Here is a 27817-nt window from a genome sequence, read left to right as displayed (position 1 = left end):
CCACAGTAGTGTGGATTCCCAGGGAGTGCCTTAAATGGTGTGGTTGCAGGACCCCTTTATGTAAATGTCCCCATCCCTGGTATTTGGGATGAGGTCAGGGCTTGAGTATTTTCAGGCTCAAATGTACATCCGTGGATCTCTCTGTTCCTCCATCATTTAAAGTCTTTTTTAAAATTAATTCTTGGAATGTGGGCATTGCTGGCAAAGTTGGCATTTTATGACCATCCCTAGTTGCCCTTGGGAAGATAGTGATTTGCCTTCTTCTTGAACCGTTACAGTCTGTAGTGCACAATGCTGTTTGGTAGGAAAATCCAGGATTTTGACCCAGTGACAATGAAGGAACGGTGATTATATGTCCCAAGTCGCAATGGTGTGTGACTTGGAGGGGAACTTGGAGGCGATGGTGTTCCCATGCGCCTGCTGCCCTTGTCCTTCTAGTTGGTGCAGGTTTGGGCGGTGCTGCCGAAGAAGCCTTGGAGACTTGCTGCAAGATAGTATACACTGCAGCCACGGTGGTGGGGCTATACTTCCTTTCACTTTTCCTTTTCCCAGAATGTACTACTTCACATTTCTCTGCAGTGAACTCATCTGCTACATATCTGCCCACTCCACAATCTGTTCATGTCCTCCTGCAATCTTTTGAGTTTTCCCCACCGTTTACAATTCTCCTTTATTTGGTATAATAGGGACCTTCAATATCATTAATGCAACCATATTTTGAATTTCACAATTATTTGTTTTGTTGCAATTTGTTTATTGGTTATTCACTGTTATCACTTTAAAGTCTTTTTTATCTCTCTTCTACTTCATTTTGTTGACAGAATTTATTGTTCCCTCATACACGCATAATGATCAGAATGCTCTGCAGGCTCGAATTATTCAGATTAGGAACAATCTTCCAGCCATGGAAGACAGAATTCAAGAACTAAGGTTTTTGGTTTATTTTTATATACAAATGCTTAAAACTGTTACCTTCTCTTCATGCATTAGTGTTTGGTTTTCCTTGTTTAAAGTACATTTCTATCAGTAAGAGGGTGAGTGAGTGAGCTTCTCCAGGGCTGCTTATAGAACTGTTCTGTATCTGACCATTCAGAGGTGAATAAGAGCAGACTAGGGTAACTCACCTTCCAATTTCCTCTTTTCCTTGCCACTAAGAAGTATCTGATCTCTACTGCGATGCTTCATTGTCCACAATGCATAGACTTACAAATGTCCAACTTACATCTCTTGATTTGGCATAAATCTTTCAGTAACTGATGTTATTCAAATAAATTACCTTAATTTACTGACTTCTCAACAGAAAGTTATCTTTCATTGATTTTACAGAAAATGCAAAAATATAATGTTATCAGGAAGGACGATGTCTAAAAGCCATCATGGAATGTGTTGTTTTGCATTTGAGCATTCATAAATAAAATCTGCATCCCAGAGTACTAAAAGAGGTAGCCATGGAAATAGTGGATGCATTGGTTGCCATCTTCCAAAATTCTATAGATTATGGAACAGTTCCTGCAGATTGGAGGGTGGCAAATGTAACCCCACTATTTAAAAAAGGAGGGAGAGAGAAAACGGAACTACAGACCGGTTAGTCTAACATCAGTAGTAGGGAAAATGCTAGAGTCTATTATAAAGGATGTGATAACAGGACACTTAGAAAATATCAACGGGATTAGACAAAGTCAACATGGATTTATGAAAGGGAAATCGTGTTTGACAAACCTACTGGAGTTTTTTGAGGATGTAACTGGTAGAATAGATGAGGGAGAACCAGTGGATGTGGTGTATTTGGATTTTCAGAAGGCCTTTGATAAAGTCCACATAAGAGGTTAGTGTGCAAAATTAAAGCACATGGGATTGGAGGTAATATACTGGCATGGATTGAAAATTGGTTAACAGACAGGAAACAGAGAGAAGGAATAAATGGGTCTTTTTTGGGATGGCAGGCGGTGACTGGTGGGGTACCGCAGGGATCAGTTTTGGGCCCCAGCTATTCACAATATATATCAATGATTTGGATGAGGGAACCAAATGTAATATTTCCAAGTTTGCTGACGACATGAAACTAGGTGGGATTGTGAGTTGTGAGGAGGATGCAAAGAGGCTTCAAGGCAATTTAGACAAGTTGAGTGAGTGGGCAAATACATGGCAGATGCAGTATAACGTGGATAAATGTGAAGTTATCCACTTCGGTAGGAAAAACAGAAAGGCAGAGTATTATTTAAATGATGATAGATTGGGAAATGTTGATGTACAGAATGACCTGGGTGTCCTTGTACACCAGTCACAAAGCAAACATGCAGGTGCAGCAAGCAGTTAGGAAGGCAAATGGTATGTTAGCCTTCATTGCAAGAGGATTTGAGTACAGGAGCAAGGATGTCTTACTACAGTTGTACAGGGCCTTAGTGAGACCACACCTGGAGTACTGTGTGCAGTTTTGGTCTTCTTACCTAAGAAAGGATATACTTGCCATTGAGGGAGTGCAACGAAGGTTCACCAGACTGATTCCTGGGATGGCAGGACTGTCTTATGAGGAGAGATTGGGTCGACTAGGCCTGTATTCTCGAGAGTTTAGAAGAATGAGAGTGGATCTCATTGAAACGTATAAAATTCTGACAGGGCTAGACAGACTGGATGCAGGGAGGATGTTTCCCCTGGCTGGAGGGTCTAGAACGAGGGGTCACGGTCTCAGGATACGGGGTATGACATTTAGGACTGAGATGCGGAGAAATTTCTTCACTCAGAGGGTGGTGAACCTGTGGAATTATCTACCACAGAAGGCTGTGGAGGCCAAATCACTGAATATATTTAAGAAGGAGATAGATAGATTTCTAGACACAAAAGGCATCAAGGTGTATGGGGAGAGAGCGGGAATATGGTATTGAGATAGAGGATCAGCCATGGTCATATTTAATGGCGGAGCAGGCTCGAAGGGCCGAATGGCCTTCCTGCTCCTATTTTTCTATGTTTCTATCATAGACAATTAAGTTCAGCATCATCATAGTCATCCACTTAACCAGAAAATTTAGGTTGTTTTAAGAAATATTGGCTAGAAATTCGATGCATTTGTGCCTCTCATTAGCGCCCCTTGGCGCAGTGGCACTAACGACGCCCGCTAAATTCAACGGGAGTTTAGCGGCGGTGGTAACCGGTGGCGCCCCGCTCCGCTGCACAGGCGATGATGATGTCATCACCATGCGCAGCTCCCCGTTTTTGCCCCACCTGCAAAATTGGCCTGCGCCCCCTGAATCTGCGCCGGGTGATGACAGCGACTGATTCAGGGGGCAAGGATGGAGCGGCAGGCGGCTTGTGGGGCATTAAGTAAAGGGGAGGTGGTGGGCAGGGAAAAAAAAAATCGTCCGACTTACTTGTCGCGGCCCGTTGCATCTTTGAACGCGGGGGCCGTGCCGCGATCTGGCAGCACGGCACCCCGCTCCCCAGTGGTCCAGGTAGAGCCCCGCAGAGTTGCGGGTTTGGGCCCTCCCCTTTAATGAGGGGAAGAGCCCTTCAAGCGGCAGTGCTATGTGGCCCAGTGCGTAGTGCTGCAGAATGCACTACCCCGATATTTGGGGTTAGCTCTCTAAGAAGGAAGTGGAGCGCTTGAATTAGCATTCGACCTCCCTCTTGGGGTACTAAAACTGAAGTTAACGATCGCTGGTGCTATTTTTCGCCGGGCGCTAAATTTAGCGCCCAGGCGAGGTTAGCAACCCAAAATGCATTTGTGCCTCTCGTTAGTGCCCCCATTGTTTGAATACTATAACTGCTTTTAAATGGGATTCTTAACATTACTGGTCATTTTTCCCTTTAGGGACTCCAATTTCAGGGCCACTATGTGTAACCCCCATCTGTGTACATTCTCCATTAGATTGGATATTATGCTAAATCCTCTTTCATACATATATTCCATACTTTCATAACCTTTAATTTTTCTCTTTCATGAACTTAATTATTATTAATGCAGACTGATAAGAAATCCCATTCCACTATTAAATGGATAATCAGCTGGAGAAGGTTGCAGAGATAGGGAGGGGCAAGGCCTTGAAGGGATTTAAACATGAATGCAAATTTTAAATTTGAGGCTTTGAGGGACTTGGATCTAATTTTTTATTCAGGCTAGGATACGAGCAGCAGAGTGTTGGGTGAGCTGAAGTCTGTGGAGGGCGGTAGTTGGGAGGGCAGCCAGGAGAGTATTGGAGCTATTGAGTTTAGATATGACAAAGACATATATTAGGTTTTTAGTGGGTGATGGGCTAAGGTAGGGGCGGATGCGGGCGATGTTATGGAGGTGGATGTAGGCTGTCTTTGTGATGACAAATTAGAAGTTGGGCTTGAAAAATAAAGGTTTTATCCATCAGTCTTGCTTTTCAATATATTTCGTATTTTAAAGAAAGTGCAGTGCACAGCCTATGACTTATCTTTCATTAAGATTGTGTGCGCATTTTTTAAAATGTTTCAATTGTATTCATTACAGAGAGAAATTTTCTGGAGACAGTGAGAAAAGTCTAAGATCATATAATGAGGACTCTATATTTGAAGGAGCAGAACCGTACCAGATCAGGGACATCAACATGGTTAGTATTGAGGATTTCTTTAGTTCAATGTGAGCGGGGCAATACTCCTTCCATCTTTTGGCACTCGATCTCCGTGTATAGCGCGTCTCAGTCAAATACAGCATGGCTCAGATGCAAATGAATTGCTCGACTTTGCTCTATATTTTAATCTTAATCTCAGAAGACCTCTACTTGTACAAGTTGTTTTTTCCATTTCCCATATCAACTCTGAATATTGTATAAATTTGTACAAAATTATTAGCAATTACCCATAGCCACCATGATCTGAGCTGAAAGTGCCAAAGTATATAAAGGATTGTTACAAATAAAAACAGAAAATGCTGGAAATACTCAGCAGGTCAGGCAGCAACTGTGGAGAGAGAAACAGAGTTAACTTTTCAGGTCGATGACCCTTCGTCAGAACTGGCGATTGTTACAGCTGGCAGAGAGGGAGACTGAGCTAAATTTACATTCAGGCCGCACATTTAACCTGATAACATTTTAAGACTTGATTAACTACAGAAAGAAATTTCAAACTGTAGTGAAAAAAGCAGTGTGCAAATTTTTATTTAAAAAAATTATGTAATATTTTAGTCTATTGTCTATTATCTCAAAGATGAAGATTATTAAAACGGAATTAATTTTGAATATTTGTGTGATTTCTAAGGTATTTTAATATTTACATAATTTAGAACCAATCCTGGAAAATGTGGGAATAAATAGCAGATGTAACATGAAATAGAAATACCTGTCACCTGTATGGAAATTATATTGCACCTGTTATTGATGTCATGACCAATCCCAACTCTACAAAACAACAACCCTCTTTGTACAGCAGTGTACAATACCACCTGCTTGCTAGAGCTGCTCTAAGTGCCCACTACGCTGTTGTAGCTTTCTCGTGAAATAGCTGGTATCCTATGCCTTTGGCTCCAAGCAGTCACACTTCTGCAGTTTGCCCTTTTCACTCTGGAATGCAGAAAAAAAGGGCAGGGACAATATTCCAGAAATTCATTTGGCCTTTACCACTCTGAAAAATAGAACTGTGAACAACTGAATTACATAATTTAAAAGAAAATGAAATAGTGTAAAGGTGGGATTGGAAATATGTTTACTGCTGGTGCTGCTTCAAGGCTCATTAGAGAATGTCTTGACTATCAGGCTAGCCCATTTATGGACATCTGATCGCATTGTAATTTCTCCCTTCCCATATTATTAGTTACATTGTGTGAAATGTTAAATGTTCAGCGAGTATAGTAACTTATACTTGATGATTATGGTGACATTAAAGTAATGTTAATTGTGTAATTAAGTAATTGTGTCAGCCATGGCTCAGTGGTCACATTCTCCCCTCTGTGTCAGAAGGTCATGGGTTCAAGCCCCACTCTAGAGACTTGAGCACAACATCTAGGCTGACACCTTAGTCCAGTACTGCGGGAGTGCTGCACTACTGGAGGTGCTGTCTTTCAGATAAAACGTTAAACCGAGGCCCTATCTGTTTTCTCAGGTGGACGTAAAAGATCCCCAGGAATTTTTGAAGAGGAGCAGGGGTGGTCCCCTGGTAACCTAGCCAATATTTATTTATCCCTCAACCAACATTGCTAAAACAGATTATCTGGTCATTTATCTCATTGCTGTTAGTGGGATCTTGCAGTGCGCAAATTGGCTGCTGTGTTTCCTTACATTACTACAGTGACTACACTTCAAAAGTACTTTGGGATGTCCTGAGGTCGTGAAGGTTGCTATATAAATGCAAATCCTCTCCTTTTTTCTTTTAATTCATTAATGGCAGATGAGATCGCCAACACTAATTCCCATTCTGCTCCATTGTGTCAGGTAGAATCTCCGCCAGTGTAAAGTATTTGCTAATGCAATTTTCATCCATTTGTCTGTATTAAAATGTGATTCCCAGCTGTCCAGCATTTTGAGCGATGATCTGTGATGAATATCCTAATAATTTAATATAGAATCTAAACTGACTCAAAGTCTTGAGCCAATATCCAGTAGCCTCAGAACTGAGAGTTTTGTAACATTTGCGTTGGTTATTAAGATTGTGTTTCTTACCTTTTAGGTTCACACGATACTCAATGATGTGGTGGAGAAGTTGTTGGATGATTATACCCAAAAAGTTCCAGATGGAATGGAACCCTTCACTGCTGAGTATCCTTTTATATTCTTGGATTGCAGTTAAAGAAAGAAAGAAAGACTTGCATTTATATAGCGCCTTTCATGACCACCAGACATCCCAAAGTGCTTTACAGCCAATTAAGTACTTTTTGAAGTGTAGTCACTGTTGTAATTCATACGTGAATACTTATTCCAATGAGTTCCAGTGTACCAAACCACTTTCCTTCAGAAATAACAACAGAAAATTCTGGAAAAACTCAGCAGGTCAGGTAACATCCGTGGAGAGAAATTTGAGTTGACGTTTCGGGTCGAACCCTTCTTGGGGGAAAAAAAGGGAGTCGCGCACCCTTTGCGGCGCTAGCTTCACCGGGGCGCTACCTGGAAAAATTAGCGCCCCCGCGACCGAAATTGAGTGGTAACACCCCAAGAGGGAAGCGCGGCGCTGCGAGGGAATATCGTGGCGCTACGTGCCGCAGTATTGCAGGCCTTCCTCCCCTTCTTAAAGGTGACCCAGGGCCCTGCTGGGCCACCGGGGATTGGAGTGCCGACTAAAGAGCCTGGCACTCAAGAGAAGTGCTGGGCTCATGGAGTGCAGCCGGCACTCCGCGGGGGTGGCAGGTTTGGAGGCCGGGGACGGCAGCGGAGGCAGGTGCTGGCAGGCGACCAGCAACAAAAATGGCCGCCCGGCACCTCGCCTTTAACTATCGCTGACCTGGCCGCAGGTAGGCCCCCCTGACCCCGTTGGACATAATGTCCGGTGGTAAGTCAGGGGGCGCTACCGAAGATCGCAGCCGGGGCATGAGCGGGGCACTGCGCAAGGCGATGATGTCATTGCCGGTGGCGCAGTGCCATGGGGCGCTAACGGTTACCACTGCCGCTAAACTCCCGCGGATTTTCACGGGAGGCGATGGTGGTGCCGCGCCCGGGCACTAGTTGCTTTGTGCCATGTTAACGCCCTCTTAGGGCGCTAATGGGAGGCGCAAAGCAACCAGATTTTTCCCCCATGGTCTTCTTGAACCAGCACAGCCCCCCATGTAACATGTCAGAAATGCAGCACTTATTCACAAGTGCAGAAAAACACATCTTTGGAACAACACAGATGGAGGCGCAGCACATCTACATTGGCCGCTGGAAGGAGGCTAAAGCAAACACTTTTTAGGCCCGCGGTGATTTTTTTTTTACATTGTGGCGGATCGCCACCTAAACGGGCGCAATCCACTTTTCCGTCCGTGGACAATAAATCGGGCACCTTGCCTTTAAGAAGCATGCTGCCTTTAAGGCATGACAAAGGAGCGGGCGTCGCCCTCAGTGTGTACACAAAAGCGCGGGCGTCGCCCTCATTCTGTTTTCAGGTTTAGCAGAGAGAAGAGCTGGGGCAGCCATCTCTCAAGAGAATGTAATAAAAAGCCATGTGTTCCTCAGATCGGTTCGGCCTCCATTCGTGTTCTGCGGCAGGCTCAACATTGGTGACCCCGACGCTCAGAACGTATTCCGAGCACTGCAATGGCGGACACGAACGCAGTTTCCGTGAAACTGCCGGAGTTTTGGGAAAACCAGCCCGAAGCCTGGTTCCTCCAAGCTGAGTCCCGATTCCGGCTGCGACACATCACCACAGATGGGACGAAGTATGACTACCTCGTCGCATCACTCGGTAGCTCCACAGTCACGAAGGTCTGGATAGCGCTGCAGAACTCACCAGAGGAGGGCAAGTATGCAGATCTTAAGGCCACGCTCCTTAAAAAATTTACGACCTCGACATACCAGCGAAACTGCCGCCTTCTCGACCTTCCAGGCCTCGGTGACGCCTCACCGTCAGACCTCCTCTCCCACATGCTCTCACTCACCGACAAGAGCCCACCCGGGTCCCTCTTCCGCACGCTGTTCATCCGCCAGCTACCTCCCAGCATCCGCCCAGCGATCGTGGCGTCCGGCCTCACGGACCTAGAAGCCATGGCCGACGAGGCCGACAAGCTGCTGTCCGCTCACTCCAGCCGCGACGTCGCTCCAGACCTGGCAGCCACAGCCTGGGCGCGCCCCTCACCGGCCACCACGCGGCCACAAGGCCCAGCCACGGGGCCCACGGGGCCTTCGCGCCCCACAAACCCGGGCTACTGTTACTACCACGCACGGTTCGGCGCCAGGGCACAACAGTGCACACCTCCCTGTTCCTTCAAGTCCGCCCCCGTACCAGCCCCCGCGATGGCCATGGGCCACGCGGGCTCCCTGCTGTACGTCACGGATGACAAAACCGGCCGCCGGTTCCTGTGCGACACTGGAGCTCAGCACAGCATCATCCCGGCCTCCGCCCTCGATATCCAAAAGGGCGAACGAGGACAGGCACTGGCTGCCGCTAGCGGCTCGGACATTCGGACGTACGGCACCCGCACAGTCACCCTCGACCTCGCTGGTTGCCGCTACCGATGGGAGTTCATCACTGCCAAGGTACTCTCCCTTCTCATCGGCGCAGATTTCCTGTGCGCCCACGGCCTACTGGTAGACATCCCTCGACACCGCCTCGTGGACATGAACACCATGTCCCCCATCCTGGGCGCCATGGCCCCCCGTCAAGCCGCCGACATGGCGTCACAGTGCCACGCCCGGGCCACGGATGACTACTCGGCACTCTTGGCCGAATTCCCGGCCCTCACCAACCCGACCTTCACCGCGGAGGTCGCCAAACACGGGGTGGAACACTTCATCCCCACCACAGGCCCCCCAGTGTACGCCCACGCCCGCAGGCTGGACCTGGCCAAACTGGAGATCGCGCGGACCGAGTTTGCCACTATGGAACAGCTCAGCATCATCCGCCGCTCCAACAGTCCCTGGGCCTCCCCACTCCACATCGCCCCCAAACCAGGCGGGGGTTGGCGCCCCTGCGGGGATTACCGCTGCTTCAACGACGCCACCACCCCTGATCGGTACCCCGTGCCGCACATTCAGGACTTCTCGGCTAGACTGGCTGGCCGCTCAGTCTTTTCCAAAGTCGACCTGGTGCGCGGCTACCACCAAGTCCCCGTCCACCCCGCGGACATCCCCAAGATGGCCGTAATCACCCCCTTCGGGCTTTTCGAGTTCCTGCGGATGCCCTTTGGCCTCAAAAACGCGGCCCAGGCATTCCAACGGCTCATGGACTCGGTCCTTCGGGACCTGAAGTTCCTGTTCGTCTACCTGGACGACATCCTGGTAGCCAGTTCCTCCAAGCAGGAACACCTCGAACACCTTCGCATCCTGTTCGGGCGCCTCAACGACCACGGGCTCATCCTCAGCCCAGCCAAGTGCCAGTTCGGCCTGGACAAGATCGACTTCCTCGGCCACCACATCACCCATGCTGGGGCCATTCCCCTGCCCACCAAGGTGCAGGCCTTCCAACAATTTCCCCGCCCCACCACCATCAAAGGACTCCAGGAGTTCCTCGGGATGGTGAATTTCTACAACCGCTTCATCCCCAAAGCGGCGTCCCTCATGAGGCCCCTGTATGAAGCCCTCCAAGGCAGGAGCGGCAAGATGGCGGTCGAATGGACGGCAGACGTATCAGCTGCCTTCAACTCCACCAAGACCGCGCTCGCCGATGCCACCCTGCTCGCGCACCCACGGCCCAATGCCAGAGTAGTGCTCACCACGGACGCCTCCGACCACGCGGTCGGCGCCGTGTACGAGCAGTGGGTCGACGGCGGCTGGCAACCACTTGCCTTCTTCAGCCGCCAACTATGCCCCCCGGAGGTCAAGTACAGCACCTTCGACCGCGAGCTACTCGCGCTGTACCTGGCGGTCCGCCATTTTCGGTTTTTGCTGGAGGGCCACCCCTTCACTGCGTTTGTCGACCACAAACCCCTGACATTCGCAATGGCAAAGACAACCGACCCCTGGTCCGCCAGGCAGCAGCGCCAGCTCGCGGCAGTGTCCGAGTTCACCACGGACATCCAACACGTCTCTGGCCGAGACAACGTGGTAGCCGACTGCCTCTCCCGCCCCGCCATCCACGCCGCACACCTGGCAGTCGACTGCGCTCAACTCGCAGCAGACCAGCTCACGGACCCTGATCTGCTCTCCGCACCTACCAACCTACCAGGGCTACACCTGGCCGACGTCGCCTGCGGCCCGACCGCAGTCACGGTCAAGTGCGACATAGCCCTATCTCAACCTCGGCCCGTTGTCCCAGCGTCCTGGCGCCGCCGGGTATTCGAGATTCTCCACAACCTCTCCCACCCCGGCGCCCGCGCATCCATCAAATTGGTAGCCAACCGCTTTGGCGCGGCCTTCGCAAGGATGTGCGTACTTGGGCCAACTCCTGCCTAGCCTGCCAACGGGCCAAGGTGCAGCAACACACGAAAGCACCCCTCGAGTAGTTCACCGTCCCTTCACGTAGATTCGACCACATCCACGTGGACATCGTCGGGCCCCTGCCGCCGTCGCAAGGCCACACGCACTTGCTGACGATTGTCGACCGCACCACGCGCTGGCCCGAGGCAATTCCAGTGACCTCTACCACCACCGCTGACATCGCCAGAGCCTTCGTCAGCACCTGGGTCGCACGGTTCGGCGTCCCCTCCGACATGACGTCGGACAGAGGTCCGCAATTTACCTCTGAACTCTGGACCGCCATCGCACGCAATCTCGGGGTGACCATTCACCGCACCACAGCGTACCACCCCCAAACCAACGGACTGTGTGAGCGGTTCCACAGATCCTTGAAGGCATCTCTTCGAGCCAGCCTCCAGGACGGTGCCTGGACCGACCGACTCCCGTGGGTCCTCCTCGGCCTGCGCTCCGCGGTTAAAGAAGACCTCCACGCATCGGCAGCAGAGCTCGTGTACGGCCAGCCGCTGCGCGTACCCGGTGAGTTCCTGCCCACCGCCACGACACCCTGGTCAGCCGACCAGCAACGCCACGACTTCGCCTCACCGGCGCTACAGTTCGCCCCGGTGCCCATTGCCCGGCACGGCAAATCCACCTCACACGTCCCGCTAAGCCTGCACCAGGCACGGTTCGTTTTCGTCCGGCACGACGCCCACCGCGGACCCCTTCAACCCCCGTACGACGGGCCCTACAAAGTGCTACAGGCTGGGGACAAATTTTTCGCCCTACAAGTGGGCGACAGGACTGAAAAAGTGTCGGTTGACCGACTCAAGCCAGCACACTCGGAGCCCGGTGAGCAGGTCCCAGTAGCTCGTCCACCGCCACGCGGCCGACCTGCCCTCAAGCCAGTACACCCGGCTGCTCCACGCCCGGCTGTTCCACGTCCACCGGCGTCCTACAAGAGCCGCTCCGGCCGGCCCATCAGACTGCCACACCGTCTCGTCCACACCTCCTAAGCGGATTCTGGGGGGAGCTATGTGGCGGATCGCCACCTAAACGGGCGCAATCCACTTTTCCGTCCGTGGACAATAAATCGGGCACCTTGCCTTTAAGAAGCATGCTGCCTTTAAGGCATGACAAAGGAGCGGGCGTCGCCCTCAGTGTGTACACAAAAGCGCGGGCGTCGCCCTCATTCTGTTTTCGGGTTTAGCAGAGAGAAGAGCTGGGGCAGCCATCTCTCAAGAGAATGTAATAAAAAGCCATGTGTTCCTCAGATCGGTTCGGCCTCCATTCGTGTTCCGCGGCAGCCTCAACAACATAACTCTTATTTCTATTAACACTCCACTAAAACATTTAAGAGGAAATCTATATTTATATTATTCCTTGAACTTGTTCGGACTATAGAACGACATCTCTCTCTATCTCTCCCTCCCCCAGACTCACTCTCTCCCTCCCACAGTCTCTCTCTCTCTCCCCCTCCCCCAGTCTCTCTTTCTCCCTCCCCCAGTCTCTCTCCCTCCCCAGTCTCTCTCTCTCCCTCCCCCAGTCTCTCTCTCTCCCTCCCCAGTCTCTCTCTCTCCCTCCCCCAGTCTCTCTCTCTCCCTCCCCCAGTCTCTCACTCTCTCCCCCCAGTCTCTCTCTCTCTCTCCCCCTCAGTCTCTCTCTCTCCCCAGTCTCTCTCTCTCTCTCTCTCTCTCTGTCTCTTTCTCTCTCCCCCAGTCTCTCTCTCCCTCAGCCGCTCGCTCTCCCAGTCTCTCTCTCTTTCTCCCTCAGTCTCTCTCTCTCCCCCAGTCTCTTGCTCTCTCTCTCTCTCCCCAATCTCTCTCTCTCTCCCTGTCTCTTTCTCTCTCCCCCAGTCTCTCTCTCTCCCTCAGTCTCTCGCTCTCCCAGTCTCTCTCTCTCTCTCCCCAGTCTCTCTCTCTCTGTCTCTCTCTCCCCCTCAGTCTCTCTCTCTCCCCAGTCTCTCTCTCTCTCTCTCCCACAGTCTCTCACTCCCCCCCAGTCTCTCTCTCTCTCTCTCTCTCTCCCGCTCCCTGCCCCCAGTCTCTCTCTCTCCTTTAGATCCTCTCTTCTCCCCCCACCCACCAGCGGATCCAGTTCTCCCACGAAGTTGAAGACAATGTGGCCACACTGCAAGGCCGCAACTGTTGGGTAATGTGTATATGCGGCCTCGGTAAATGGTGTGCATGCGCTGAAGGGGATCGGGTGCACACACGCGGCTCTGGGATACAGCGTGCATGCGCAGAAGGCCGCAAAAATGGTCATGTGGATAATCACAGCATTCACATTCAGTGCCTCAGGGCCAGGCCTATAGCTGGTTCCAGCGTGCAGGCACCGAATCCTGCTCCTGCAGGCCTAAAGAACGAGCCTGTGGGATGCAATTAAAAAGAGCACATATGTACTGGAGCCCGCTCCAACAGAACTCCGCAGCCGGTAACACCTGGTGCGTGGCAGCCTCGTGGTAACTGCGCAGCCACGCAGCTTAGGGGGAACAGTGGGCCCAGGGTAGCGGTTGGAATGGCCCTACCTGTGGCAAAGGCAGGGAAAGGGGTCTACTAGAGGCCTCCTCTGATCGCTTACCTGGTGAAGAACACAGTCCTCAGTCAATGTGCTGCTCCAGTCTTTCAGGCCCTGTGGTACCTTTAATATCTTTCCCACCTTTTCAGGTGCTGCGGTGCTGGCCCTGCAGAAACATCGCCCTGAATGTCCTTGAAACTGAGCTGTAGTCAAGGCAGGGGATGGCAGGTGGAAGCCCTGCCCCAACCCTTGTGGGCCTGGATCAGGAAACTCCAGCCCATTATGTCATTTAGTAATGGGATTAATTCAGTGAATGTAACTCAGCTTGGTACCATCTTTAATGTGCTGTCATTGCAGAAATCTCAAACATGTCTTGTGTACTCCTCGGGTATTGATAAGGCAACAGTGTTAGCCATCTCATGAATAATGAATAGGCTGGGTAGAAGAGAACAGTTCTTGGATCATATAATTTTCCACAATAATTTATACTAGAGATAATGAGGTATAATTTAGGATTTGTTAACTTTGCAGTTTTATATTCTGTGTTATTTATATCCAATTAAATATCAGGAAGACCGAAGCCATTGTCTTCGATTCGCGCCACAAACTCCGTTCCCTTTCCACTAATTCGATCTCTCTCCCTGGCAACTGTCTGAGGCTGACCAAGTCTGTTTGCAACCTTGGTGTCATATTTGATCACGAATTGAGCTTCCTACCTCATATCCGTCCTATCACTAAGACTGCCCATTTCCACCTTCGTAATATTGTCCGTCTCCGCCCTGACCTCAACTTATCTGCTGCTGAAACCTTCATCCATGCCTTTATCACCTCTAGACTTGACTATTCCAATGCACTCCTGGCCAGCCTCCCTAGTTCTATCCCCCATAAACTTGAGGTCATCCAAAACTCTGCTGCCCATGTGTTAATTCGCACCAAGTCCCGCTCACCCATCACCCCTGTACTTGCTGACCTACATTGGCTCCCAGTTAAGCAACGCCTCGATTTTAAAATTCTCATCCTTGTTATCAAATCCCTCCATGGCCTCACCCCTCCTTATCTCTGTAATTTCCTCCAGCCCTATAATCCCCCTAGACCTCTGAGTTTTGCCTATTCTGGCCTTTTGAATATCCCCGATTTTAATTGCTCCACCATTGGCGGTCATGCTTTCACGGCCTAGGTCCTAAGCTCTGGAATTCCTCCCCTAAGTCTCGCCACCTCTCCACTTCTCTTTTCTCCTTTAAGAAGCTCCTTAAAACCTACCTCTTAGACCAAGCTTTCGGTCATCTGCCCTAACATCTCCTTATGTGGCTTGGCGTCAAACTTTTTTTTTGATAACACTCTTGTGAAGCACCTTGGGACATTTTATTACGTTAAAGGTGCTATATAAATATAAGTTGTTGTTTTATTTGTTTTTTGTGTTTAATTTTCAATTTGTATATCACTTTTATTAACTTTGATTTATATTCAATTTATAATCACGAATGTAATGTTGGGCCTGTAATTTCTCCATTTGTGATCTATAACAGATGGACCATCTCTGTTCTCATAGCTTTCTTATTTATTGATGTAAATCTGTAAACAATGTTGTCCTTATCTTATTTTCCAGATAGTGATTCTGCCCTTTTGCACATTGTAATAAATATCTGATTTATTCAGTGATGTTCTATGAACCATAGCCTGGCTGTTATAAAAACAGCAGTGGATGATATTTTTGTTTGCGTTCACCTGTAAACAAGGACCCTTTGTTGACACCGTGGAGCACAACACATTTTTCTTGCAGCTGAGTCCTTTTTGATTCCCTCTAACTGATGCAGTTTGCTATTTCTGTCAATTGATGGATTAAATGAGAGCTTTGATTTCTTTGACTATCTGCAGAGAAAAGGAATCTTTATAACAGTATGTTGGAGAAACAGGACGAAAGCAACAGTTAAAAAATAAAGAACTTACAACAATAACAACAACTTGCATTTACATAGGGCCTTTAACAGAGTAAAACGTCCCAAGGCTTCAAAGCAGCATTATCAAACGTTGACACCAAGCCATATAAGGAGATACAGGTGCACTACCCTTTATCCGAAACCCTTGGGACCAGATGTTTTTCGGAGTTCGGAATTTTTCTGATTTCAGAATGGTATTCAGAATCAATTTGTAACACCCTAGCGGGGGTCTGGGCAGCACCCCGTAAGCAAACACATTAATATTTCTGCAGCGAACCTTATGAATATTCACACTGAGTTGGATAAATAAAGACTATAAATAGTATTACAGTTTATTTATACAGTAATAATTTGGTAAATTAAATAGTGGGATGAATATAGACCATAAATACTCTAGTTACACTCCACGAAAAAACTTTCGGTTTTCAGAGGTTTTTGAATTTCGAAATTGCGGATAAGGGATAGTCTACCTGTTTTGGGACAAGTAACCAAAAGATTGGTAAAAGAGCCATCTTAAGGACCGTCTTAAAGGAGGAGAGAGAGGTGGAGAGGTTCAGGGAGGGAATTCCAGAGCTAAGGGCCTAGGCATGGCTGTCAATGGTGGAGTGAGAAAAATCAGGGGTGTTCAAGAGGCCAGAATTGGAGGAGCGCAGAGATCTCAGAGAGTTGTGGGGCTGGAGGAGGTTACAGAGATAGGAAGAGTTGAGGCCATGGAGGGATTTGAAAACAAGGATGAGAATTTTAAAATCGAAGGTGCTGCTGGACTGGGAGCCACTGTAGGTCAGCGAGCACAGGATATGTGAACGGGACTTGGGCCAGTGTAGGTCAGCGAGCACAGTGTATGTGAATGGGACTTAGGCCAGTGTAGGTCAGCGAGCACTGGATATGTGAACGGAACTTGGGCCAGTGTAGGTCAGCAAGCACAGGGTATGTGAACGGGACTTAGGCCAGTGCAGGTCAGCGAGCACAGGGTATGTGAACGGGACTTGGGACAGTGTAGGGCAGCGAGCACTGGGTATGTGAACGGGACTTGGGCCAGTGTAGGTCAGCGAGCACAGTGTATGTGAATGGGACGTAGGCCAGTGTAGGGCAGCGAGCACAGGGTATGTTGAACAGGACTTAGGCCAGTGTAGGTCAGCGAGCACTGGATATGTGAACTGAACTTGGGCCAGTGTAGGTCAGCAAGCACAGGGTATGTGAACGGGACTTAGGCCAGTGTAGGTCAGCGAGCACAGGGTATGTGAACGGGACTTAGGCCAGTGTAGGTCAGCGAGCACAGGGTATGTGAACGGGACTTGGGCCAGTGTAGGGCAGCGAGCACTGGGTATGTGAACGGGACTTGGGCCAGTGTAGGTCAGCGAGCACTGGGTATGTGAACGGGACTTGGGCCAGTGTAGGGCAGCGAGCACAGGGGCGATGGGTGAACGGGACTTGGGCCAGTGTAGGGCAGCGAGCACTGGGTATGTGAATGGGACTTGGGCCAGTGTAGGGTAGCGAGCACTGGGTATGTGAACGGGACTTGGGCCAGTGTAGGGCAGCAAGCACGGGCGATGGGTGAATGGGACTTAGGCCAGTGTAGGGCAGCGAGCACTGGGTATGTGAACTGGACTTGGGCCAGTGTAGGGCAGCAAGCACAGGGGCGATGGGTGAACGGGACTTGGGCCAGTGTAGGGCAGCGAGCACAGGGGCAATGGGTGAATGGGACTTGGGCCAGTGTAGGTCAGCGAGCACAGGGGCAATGGGTGAATGGGACTTGGGCCAGTGTAGGGCACCGAGCACAGGATATGTGAACGGGACTTGGGCCAGTGTAGGTCAGCGAGCACTGGGTATGTGAACGGGACTTGGGCCAGTGTAGGGCAGCGAGCACAGGGGCGATGGGTGAACGGGACTTGGGCCAGTGTAGGGCAGCGAGCACTGGGTATGTGAATGGGACTTGGGCCAGTGTAGGGTAGCGAGCACTGGGTATGTGAATGGGACTTGGGCCAGTGTAGGGCAGCAAGCACGGGCGATGGGTGAATGGGACTTGGGCCAGTGTAGGGCAGCGAGCACTGGGTATGTGAACGGGACTTGGGCCAGTGTAGGGCAGCGAGCACAGGGGCGATGGGTGAACGGGACTTGGGCCAGTGTAGGGCAGCGAGCACTGGGTATGTGAACGGGACTTGGGCCAGTGTAGGGCAGCAAGCACGGGCGATGGGTGAATGGGACTTGGGCCAGTGTAGGGGAGCGAGCACTGGGTATGTGAACGGGACTTGGGCCAGTGTAGGGCAGCGAGAACAGGGGCAATGGGTGAATGGGACTTGGGCCAGTGCAGGTCAGCAAGCACAGGGTATGTGAATGGGACTTGGGCCAGTGTAGGGCAGCGAGCACAGGGGCAATGGGTGAATGGGACTTGGGCCAGTGTAGGTCAGCGAGCACAGGGGCAATGGGTGAATGGGACTTGGGCCAGTGTAGGGCACCGAGCACAGGATATGTGAACGGGACTTGGGCCAGTGTAGGGCAGCGAGCACAGGATCTGTGAACGGGACTTGGGCCAGTGTAGGGCAGCGAGCACAGGATATGTGAACGGGACTTGGGCCAGTGTAGGTCAGCGAGCACTGGGTATGTGAACGGGACTTGGGCCAGTGTAGGGCAGCGAGCACAGGGGCGATGGGTGAACGGGACTTGGGCCAGTGTAGGGCAGCGAGCACTGGGTATGTGAACGGGACTTGGGCCTGTGTAGGGCAGCAAGCACGGGCGATGGGTGAATGGGACTTGGGCCAGTGTAGGGGAGCGAGCACTGGGTATGTGAACGGGACTTGGGCCAGTGTAGGGCAGCGAGCACAGGGGCGATGGGTGAACGGGACTTGGGCCAGTGTAGGGCAGCGAGCACTGGGTATGTGAACGGGACTTGGGCCAGTGTAGGGCAGCAAGAACAGGGGCAATGGGTGAATGGGACTTGGGCCAGTGTAGGTCAGCGAGCACAGGGGCAATGGGTGAATGGGACTTGGGCCAGTGTAGGTCAGTGAGCACTGGGTATGTGAACAGGACTTGGACCAGTGTAGGTGTGATGAAATATTCCATTCATCACTGCCTGTGACTGTGGTCGGTTTCAGGTTTCTCGTCACCATTGTATTGTATATCACTGCCTGTGACTGTGGTTGGTTTCAGGTTTCTCCTCACCATTGTATTGTATATTGGAATGTATGGAATGCATTGTGTGTAGGGCTCCGCCCATACCTGGCCCCTATGTAAGCAAGCAGTCTGGCCTCATATCCAGTACTGCAGATCTCCAGATGGAAGATACCTCTCTCCACTGCGTGTTATCTTCTAAGTTAATAAAAGCCTTGTTTTGTTTCGCTAAGATCGAGTCTCGGAATTATTGAGGCACATCAATTTTATTAACTTATTTTTCAACACAATGGACCAACTCCTGAAACCCGAACGTTTGGATTTGGATCAGCATGCTCCGGATGCATCAGCACGCTTCGGACACTGGTGTATGTGTATGGAATTCTTCCTGGACAATTCCGCAGCCGTCAAAGACGCTACGGACGCTGCGAGTATGAAACTCGGAATTCTGCGGAATTGGCTAAGCCACCGGGTTTACCCCCTCATCCAAGACGCCGACACGTACCTGGCCGCCTGCGACATCTTAAAGGCGCATTACCAGCAGCCTACGAATGAGGTGTATGCTAGGCATCTGCTCGCCACTCGCGCACAGCGACCTGGGGAATCGGTGGAGGAGTTCCTAGGCACCCTGAAAATGCTTGGCAAAGACTGCAAGTGCCGAGATGTAAAAGCCGCAGTGTACACCGACGAGCTTGTTCGCGATGCCTTTATCACAGGCCTCAGCTCCACTTACATCCGGCAAAGACTGCTGGAAAAAACGGGATTGGACCTGAAACAGGCTGCGGACACCGCGCGATCCCTGGATGTGGCCCAGAGAAACTCGGACGCCTACTCTTCAGCCCGCGCCGTCCACGCCGCCACGTGTGCACCAAGGGCGCCGCCATCTTGGAAGGCATCTTCCCCGCCCGGCAGCCCGACACCGTCGGGGCCCCGCTCTCCTCCCAGAAGCCCTACGACAGCCGCGACGCGTCGGGGACCCAACTGCTACTTCTGCGGGCAGCCAAAGCATACCAGAAACCTGTGCCCGGCGAAAGGCACCACCTGCTTTAAGTGCGGTAAGAAGGGGCACTTCGGGAAGGTGTGCAGAGGGAACCCCACCGGAAAACCAACCGCCGGAAAACCCGCCACCGCCGCGTGCGCGCCGTGGGAGCGGCCATCTTGGACGCCATCTTGCCCGACCTCGTGGGGTCCGCCATCTTATGAGCAGACAGCGTGGACGCCATCTTGTCTCGATCAGGGCCCTACAGTGGCATCGGTCACAGTGGACCAGACCAGGCCGCACCCGCTATCCAAATCAATGGTGGACATCGAGGTAAACGGGTGCAGGATTAAATGTTTAATTGACAGTGGAAGCACGGAGAGTTTTATCCACCCTGAACTGGCACAACAACTCTCCCTAAAGGTGGTCCCTACTCAGGGTACCATCTCTATGGCTGATAAAACCCAAACATCGACCATTCTGGGTTACTGCACGGTACAATTGTCCGTTAACGGAACTGTTTATGATAATTTTAAAGTATTAATCATGAAGAACCTATGTGCGAGCGTGATCTTGGGCCTGGATTTCCAGTGCAACCACCAAAGCATCACGCTCAAGTACGGTGGGTCCCAGCCGCCCCTCACAGTGTGCGGTCTGGCTACCCTGAAGGTAAAGCCGCCTTCGCTATTCGCGAACCTTACCCCTAACTGCCGGCCAATAGCGACCAAAAGCAGGAGGTACAGCTGGGAGGACAGGCGGTTTATCGCGACCGAGGTAGACAGGCTCCTGAAAGAGCGCATTATTGAACGCAGCAACAGCCCGTGGCGTGCCCAAGTGGTAGTGGTAAAGGGTAGCGAGAAGAAACGGATGGTGATCGACTATAGCCAAACGATCAACAGGTACACCCAACTAGACGCCTACCCGCTACCCCGCATATCAGAAATGGTGAACCAAATCGCCCAATACCGGGTGTTCTCCACCATCGACCTCAAGTCAGCGTACCACCAGCTCCCTATCAGACCAGAGGACCGCCCGTACACCGCCTTCGAGGCGAACGGACGCCTCTACCAATTCCTCAGAGTCCCCTTTGGGGTGACGAATGGGGTCTCGGTCTTCCAGAGGGAGATGGACCGCATGGTCGATGACCACCACTTGCAGGCAACCTTCCCCTACCTCGACAACGTCACCATCTGCGGTCACAACCAGCAGGATCACGACTCGAACCTCGAGAGTTTCCTGGAAACCGCACAAAAACTCAACCTCACCTACAACGAGGACAAGTGCGTTTTCAACACCACGCGCCTCTGCATACTAGGCAGCGTGGTGGAGAATGGGGAAATCGGACCAGACCCCGACCGATTGCGCCCCCTACGGGAGCTGCCCCTGCCCAACACTCCCAAAGCCCTGAAAAGGTGCCTGGGGTTATTTTCTTATTATTCCCAATGGGTCCCCAACTACTCCGACAAAGCCCGCCCCCTCTTGAAAGCATCCTCTTTTCCGCTCTCTGCTGAAGCCCACGCCGCCTTCAAAAGCATTAAGCAGGATATTGAGCGGGCCACGCTTCAGGCAGTGGACGAGAACACTCCATTTCAAGTGGAAAGTGATGCGTCTGACTTCGCCTTGGCGGCCACCCTCAACCAGGCGGGGCGGCCCGTAGCTTTCTTCTCGAGGACCCTCCAAGGGCCCGAGATCAGACACTCCTCCGTGGAAAAGGAGGCCCAAGCCATCGTGGAGGCAGTGCGCCACTGGCGCCACTACCTAGCCGGCAAACGCTTCACCCTACTTACCGACCAGCGGTCGGTAGTGTTTATGTTCAATAATAAACAGAGGGGGAAGATTAAAAATGATAAGATCTTAGGTGGCGGATCGAGCTCTCCACCTTCGAGTATGACATCATTTACCGGCCAGGGGCCCTTAACGAATCCCCTGATGCCCTCTCACGAGGGATGTGTGCCAGCGCCACTGGGGATCGGCTACAGACCCTCCACAACGACCTCTGCCACCCAGGGGTCACGCGGCTGTTCCACTTCATAAAGTCCCGTAACTTACCCTACTCGATTGAGGAAGTTCGGTCTCTGACCAGGAACTGCCGCACTTGCGCTGAGTGCAAGCCTCGGTTCTACCGCCCAGATAGAGCCCACTTAATCAAAGCTACACGGCCCTTCGAGCGGCTCAGCTTAGATTTCAAGGGCCCCCTCCCGTCCGTCGACCGCAATGTTTACTTCCTGAACATTGTGGACGAATACTCCCGGTTCCCATTCGCCTTCCCCTGCACAGACATGACCAGCGCCACGGTCATTAAATGCCTCAACAGCCTGTTCTGCCTGTTCGGTATGCCGAGCTACATCCATATGGATAGGGGGGCGTCCTTCATGAGTGAAGAGCTACGCCAGTACATGCTGTCCAGGGGGATCGCCACGAGCCGTACCACCAGCTACAACCCCCGGGGTAACGGCCAAGTGGAGCGAGAGAACGGGACAGTATGGAAAGCAGCCACTCTAGCTCTAAGGACCAAGGGCCTCCCTATCTCCCGCTGGCAGGAAGTCCTCTCGGATGTGCTCCATTCGATACGGTCGCTATTGTGTACTGCCACTAATGCCACGCCTCATGAACGAATGTTTGTCTTTCCCCGGAAATCCACCTCAGGCGTATCCATGCCGTCATGGCTCTCCACCCCAGGTCCGGTATTCGTGCGAAGGCATGTGAGGGGCCACAAGACGGACCCTCTCGTGGAGCCAGTGTACCTACTCCACGCCAACCCCCAATACGCATATGTCCGGCACGCCGACGGAAGGGAGGACACCGTGTCCATAAAAGACGTCGCCCCAGCCGGTAACGACAACAACCACGGCGATAGCAGCGACAACGATCGCAGCAACCCTTACCCACCCACTACTCTTTCATCACCCCCGGAAGAACATCGACCAACGGCACCCCCACCAACTACCCCTTCAACAACCCTGGCGGCACCCCCGGCAGAGACCCAGGAGGCCCCCAGGGACACCCAGCCGACACCCGCGACACCACATCAGCCACGTCGGTCGCAGAGGACTACCAAACCCCCGGACAGACTAAATCTATAGAAGGGGTGAATGTGATGAAATATTCCATTCATCACTGCCTGTGACTGTGGTCGGTTTCAGGTTTCTCCTCACCATTGTATTGTATATCACTGCCTATGACTGTGGTTGGTTTCAGGTTTCTCCTCACCATTGTATGGTACATTGGAATGTATGGAATGCATTGTGTGTAGGGCTCCGCCCATACCTGGCCCCTATGTAAGCAAGCAGTCTGGCCTCATATCCAGTACTGCAGATCTCCAGATGGAAGATACCTCTCCCCACTATGTGTTATCTTCTAAGTTAATAAAAGCCTTGTTTTGTTTCGCTAACATCGAGTCTCGGAATTATTGAGGCACATCAGTAGGTCAGTGAGCACTGGGTATGTGAACGGGACGTGGGCCAGTGTAGGGCAGCGAGCACAGGGGCGATGGGTGAATGGGACTTGGGCCAGTGTAGGTCAGCGAGCACAGGGTATGTGAACGGGACTTGGGCCAGTGTAGGTCAGTAAGCACAGGGTATGTGAATGGGACTTGGGCCAGTGTAGGGCAGCGAGCACTGGGTATGTGAACGGGACTTGGGCCAGTGTAGGGCAGCGAGCACAGGGGCAATGGGTGAATGGGACTTGGGCCAGAGTAGGTCAGCGAGCACAGGGTATGTGAACGGGACTTGGGGCCAGTGTAGGTCTGCGAGCACAGGGTATGTGAATGGGACTTGGGCCAGTGTAGGGCAGCGAGCACAGGATATGTGAATGGGAATTGGGCCAGTGTAGGTCAGCGAGCACAGGGGCAATGGGTGAATGGGACTTGGGCCAGTGTAGGGCAGCGAGCACAGGATATGTGAACGGGACTTGGGCCAGTGTAGGTCAGTGAGCACTGGGTATGTGAACAGGACTTGGGCCAGTGTAGGTAAGTGAGCACTGGGTATGTGAATGGGACTTGGGCCAGTGTAGGGCAGCGAGCACAGGGGCGATGGGTGAATGGGACTTGGGCCAGTGTAGGTCAGCGAGCACAGGGTATGTGAACGGGACTTGGGCCAGTGTAGGTCAGTGAGCACAGGGTATGTGAACGGGACTTGGGCCAGTGTAGGGCAGCGAGCACTGGGTATGTGAATGGGACTTGGCCAGTGTAGGGCAGCGAGCATTGGGTATGTGAATGGGACTTGGGCCAGTGTAGGGCAGTGAGCACTGGGTATGTGAATGGGACTTGGGCCAGTGTAGGGCAGCGAGCACAGGGGCAATGGGTGAATGGGACTTGGGCCAGTGTAGGTCAGTGAGTACTGGGTATGTGAACGGGACTTGGGCCAGTGTAGGTCAGTGAGCACTGGGTATGTGAACGGGACTTGGGCCAGTGTTGGTCAGCGAGCACTGGGTATGTGAATGGGACTTGGGCCAGTGTAGGTCAGTGAGCACTGGGTATGTGAATGGGACTTGGGCCAGTGTAGGTCAGTGAGCACTGGGTATGTGAATGGGACTTGGGCCAGTGTAGGTCAGTGAGCACTGGGTATGTGAATGGGACTTGGGCCAGTGGAGGGCAGCGAGCACAAGATATGTGAATGGGACTTGGGCCAGTGTAGGTCAGTGAGCACAGGGTATGTGAATGGGACTTAGGCCAGTGTAGGTGAGCGAGCACAGGGTATGTGAATGGGACTTGGGCCAGTGTAGGGCAGGGAGCACAGGATATGTGAATGGGACTTGGGCCAGTGTAGGTCAGTGAGCACTGGGTATGTGAACGGGATTTGAGCCAGTGTAGGGCAGCGAGCACAGGGTATGTGAACGGGACTTGGGCCAGTGTAGGTCAGCGAGCACTGGGTATGTGAACGGGACTTGGGCCAGTGTAGGTCAGCGAGCACAGGGTATGTGAACGGGACTTGGGCCAGTGTAGGTCAGCGAGCACAGGATATGTGAACGAGACTTGGGCCAGTGTAGGTTAGCGAGCACAGGGTCGATGGGTGAACGGAACTTGGGCCAGTGTAGGTCAGTGACCACAGGGTATGTGAATGGGACTTAGGCCAGTGTAGGGCAGCGAGCACAGGATATGTGGACGGGACTTGGGCCAGTGTAGGTCAGTGAGTACTGGGTATGTGAACGGGACTTGGGCCAGTGTACGTCAGCGAGCACTGGGTATGTGAACGGGACTTGGGCCAGTGTAGGTCAGCGAGCACAGGGTATGTGAACGGGACTTGGGCCCGTGTAGGGCAGCGAGCACTGGGTATGTGAACGGGACTTGGGCCAGTGTAGGGCAGCGAGCACAGGGGCGATGGGTGAACGGGACTTGGGCCAGTGTAGGGCAGCGAGCACTAGGTATGTGAACGGGACTTGGGCCAGTGTAGGGCAGCGAGTACAGGGGCAATGGGTGACTGGGACTTGGGCCAGTGTAGGTCAGCAAGCACGGGGTATGTGAACGGGACTTGGGCCAGTGTAGGGCAGCGAGCACAGGGGCAATGGGTGAATGGGACTTGGGCCAGTGTAGGGCAGCGAGCACAGGATATGTGAACGGGACTTGGGCCTGTGTAGGGCAGCGAGCACAGGATATGTGAACGGGACTTGGGCCAGTGTAGGTCAGTGAGCACTGGGTATGTGAACGGGACTTGGACCAGTGTAGGTCAGTGAGCACTGGGTATGTGAACGGGACGTGGGCCAGTGTAGGGCAGCGAGCACAGGGGCGATGGGTGAATGGGACTTGGGCCAGTGTAGGTCAGCGAGCACAGGGTATGTGAACGGGACTTGGGCCACTGTAGGTCAGTAAGCACAGGGTATGTGAACGGGACTTGGGCCAGTTTAGGGCAGCGAGCACTGGGTATGTGAATGGGACTTGGGCCAGTGTAGGGCAGCGAGCACTGGGTATGTGAATGGGACTTGGGGCCAGTGTAGGTCAGCGAGCACAGGGGCAATGGGTGAATGGGACTTGGGCCAGTGTAGGGCAGCGAGCACAGGGTATGTGAATGGGAATTGGGCCAGTGTAGGTCAGCGAGCACAGGGGCGATGGGTGAATGGGACTTGGGCCAGTGTAGGGCAGCGAGCACTGGGTATGTGAACGGGACTTGGGCCAGTGTAGGGCAGCGAGCACAGGGGCGATGGGTGAACGGGACTTGGGCCAGTGTAGGGCAGCGAGCACTGGGTATGTGAATGGGACTTGGGCCAGTGTAGGGCAGCGAGCACTGGGTATGTGAACGGGACTTGGGCCAGTGTAGGGCAGCAAGCACGGGCGATGGGTGAATGGGACTTGGGCCAGTGTAGGGCAGCGAGCACTGGGTATGTGAACGGGACTTGGGCCAGTGTAGGGCAGCGAGCACAGGGGCGATGGGTGAACGGGACTTAGGCCAGTGTAGGGCAGCGAAAACAGGGGCAATGGGTGAATGGGACTTGGGCCAGTGTAGGTCAGCAAGCACGGGGTATGTGAACGGGACTTGGGCCAGTGTAGGGCAGCGAGCACAGAGGCAATGGGTGAATGGGACTTGGGCCAGTGTAGGTCAGCGAGCACAGGGGCAATGGGTGAATGAGACTTGGGCCAGTGTAGGGCAGCGAGCACAGGATATGTGAACGGGACTTGGGCCAGTGTAGGTCAGTGAGCACTGGGTATGTGAACGGGACTTGGACCAGTGTAGGTCAGTGAGCACTGGGTATGTGAACGGGATGTGGGCCAGTGTAGGGCAGCGAGCACAGGGGCGATGGGTGAATGGGACTTGGGCCAGTGTAGGTCAGCGAGCACAGGGTATGTGAACGGGACTTGGGCCAGTGGAGGGCAGCGAGCACTGGGTATGTGAATGGGACTTGGGCCAGTGTGGGGCAGCGAGCACTGGGTATGTGAACGGGACTTGGGCCAGTGTAGGGCAGCGAGCACAGGGGCAATGGGTGAATGGGACTTGGGCCACAGTAGGTCAGCGAGCACAGGGTATGTGAACGGGACTTGGGCCAGTGTAGGTCAGTGAGCACTGGGTATGTGAATGGGACTTGGGGCCAGTGTAGGTCAGCGAGCACAGGGGCAATGTGTGAATGGGACTTGGGCCACTGTAGGGCAGCGAGCACTGGGTATGTGAACGGGGCTTGGGCCAGTGTAGGTCTGCGAGCACAGGGTATGTGAATGGGACTTGGGCCAGTGTAGGGCAGCGAGCACAGGGGCAATGGGTGAATGGGACTTGGGCCAGTGTAGGGCAGCGAGCATAGGATATGTGAACGGGACTTGGGCCAGTGTAGGGCAGCGAGCACAGGATATCTGAACGGGACTTGGGCCAGTGTAGGTCAGTGAGCACTGGGTATGTGAACAGGACTTGGGCCAGTGTAGGTCAGTGAGCACTGGGTATGTGAATGGGACTTGGGCCAGTGTAGGGCAGCGAGCACAGGGGCGATGGGTGAATGGGACTTGGGCCAGTGTAGGTCAGTTAGCACTGGGTATGTGAACGGGACTTGGGCCAGTGTAGGTCAGCGAGCACTGGATATGTGAACGAGACTTGGGCCAGTGTAGTTCAGCGAGCACAGGGTATGTGAACAGGACTTGGGCCAGTGTAGGGCAGCGAGCACTGTGTATGTGAATGGGACTTGGGCCAGTGTAGGTCAGCGAGCACAGGGTATGTGAACGGGACTTAGGCCAGTGTAGGTCAGCGAGCACAGGATATGTGAATGGGACTTAGGCCAGTGTAGGTCAGTGAGCACAGGGTATGTGAATGGGACTTGGGCCAGTGTAGGGCAGCGAGCACAAGATATGTGAATGGGACTTGGGCCAGTGTAGGTCAGTGAGCACAGGGTATGTGAATGGGACTTAGGCCAGTGTAGGTGAGCGAGCACAGGGTATGTGAATGGGACTTGGGCCAGTGTAGGGCAGGGAGCACAGGATATGTGAATGGGACTTGGGCCAATGTAGGTCAGTGAGCACTGGGTATGTGAACGGGATTTGAGCCAGTGTAGGGCAGCGAGCACAGGGTATGTGAACGGGACTTGGGCCAGTGTAGGTCAGCGAGCACAGGGTATGTGAACGGGACTTGGGCCAGTGTAGGTCAGCGAGCACAGGATATGTGAACGAGACTTGGGCCAGTGTAGGTTAGCGAGCACAGGGTCGATGGGTGAACGGAACTTGGGCCAGTGTAGGTCAGTGACCACAGGGTATGTGAATGGGACTTAGGCCAGTGTAGGGCAGCGAGCACAGGATATGAGGACGGGACTTGGGCCAGTGTAGGTCAGTGAGTACTGGGTATGTGAACGGGACTTGGGCCAGTGTACGTCAGCGAGCACTGGGTATGTGAACGGGACTT

General features: G+C 52.6%; 1 protein-coding gene across 1 annotated transcript in view; it reads left to right on the top strand.

The window, feature by feature from the left end:
* Nucleotides 1-27817, top strand: part of LOC147123265 (uncharacterized) — a 160395-nt gene that overhangs the window by 19764 nt on the left and 112814 nt on the right. Inside the window, exons 4-6 of the mRNA XM_085969947.1 lie at nt 822-930; nt 4469-4568; nt 6619-6707. Coding sequence (XP_085826073.1) covers nt 822-930; nt 4469-4568; nt 6619-6707 — 298 coding nt within the window. The remainder of the gene's footprint in view (nt 1-821; nt 931-4468; nt 4569-6618; nt 6708-27817) is intronic.

The sequence above is a fragment of the Somniosus microcephalus genome, chromosome 2, assembly GCF_052327205.1.
Source record: "Somniosus microcephalus isolate GS21.2 chromosome 2, FLI_Smic_1.0, whole genome shotgun sequence".
NCBI lineage: Eukaryota > Metazoa > Chordata > Chondrichthyes > Squaliformes > Somniosidae > Somniosus > Somniosus microcephalus.
This window is presented reverse-complemented; position numbering and strand designations above follow the sequence as displayed.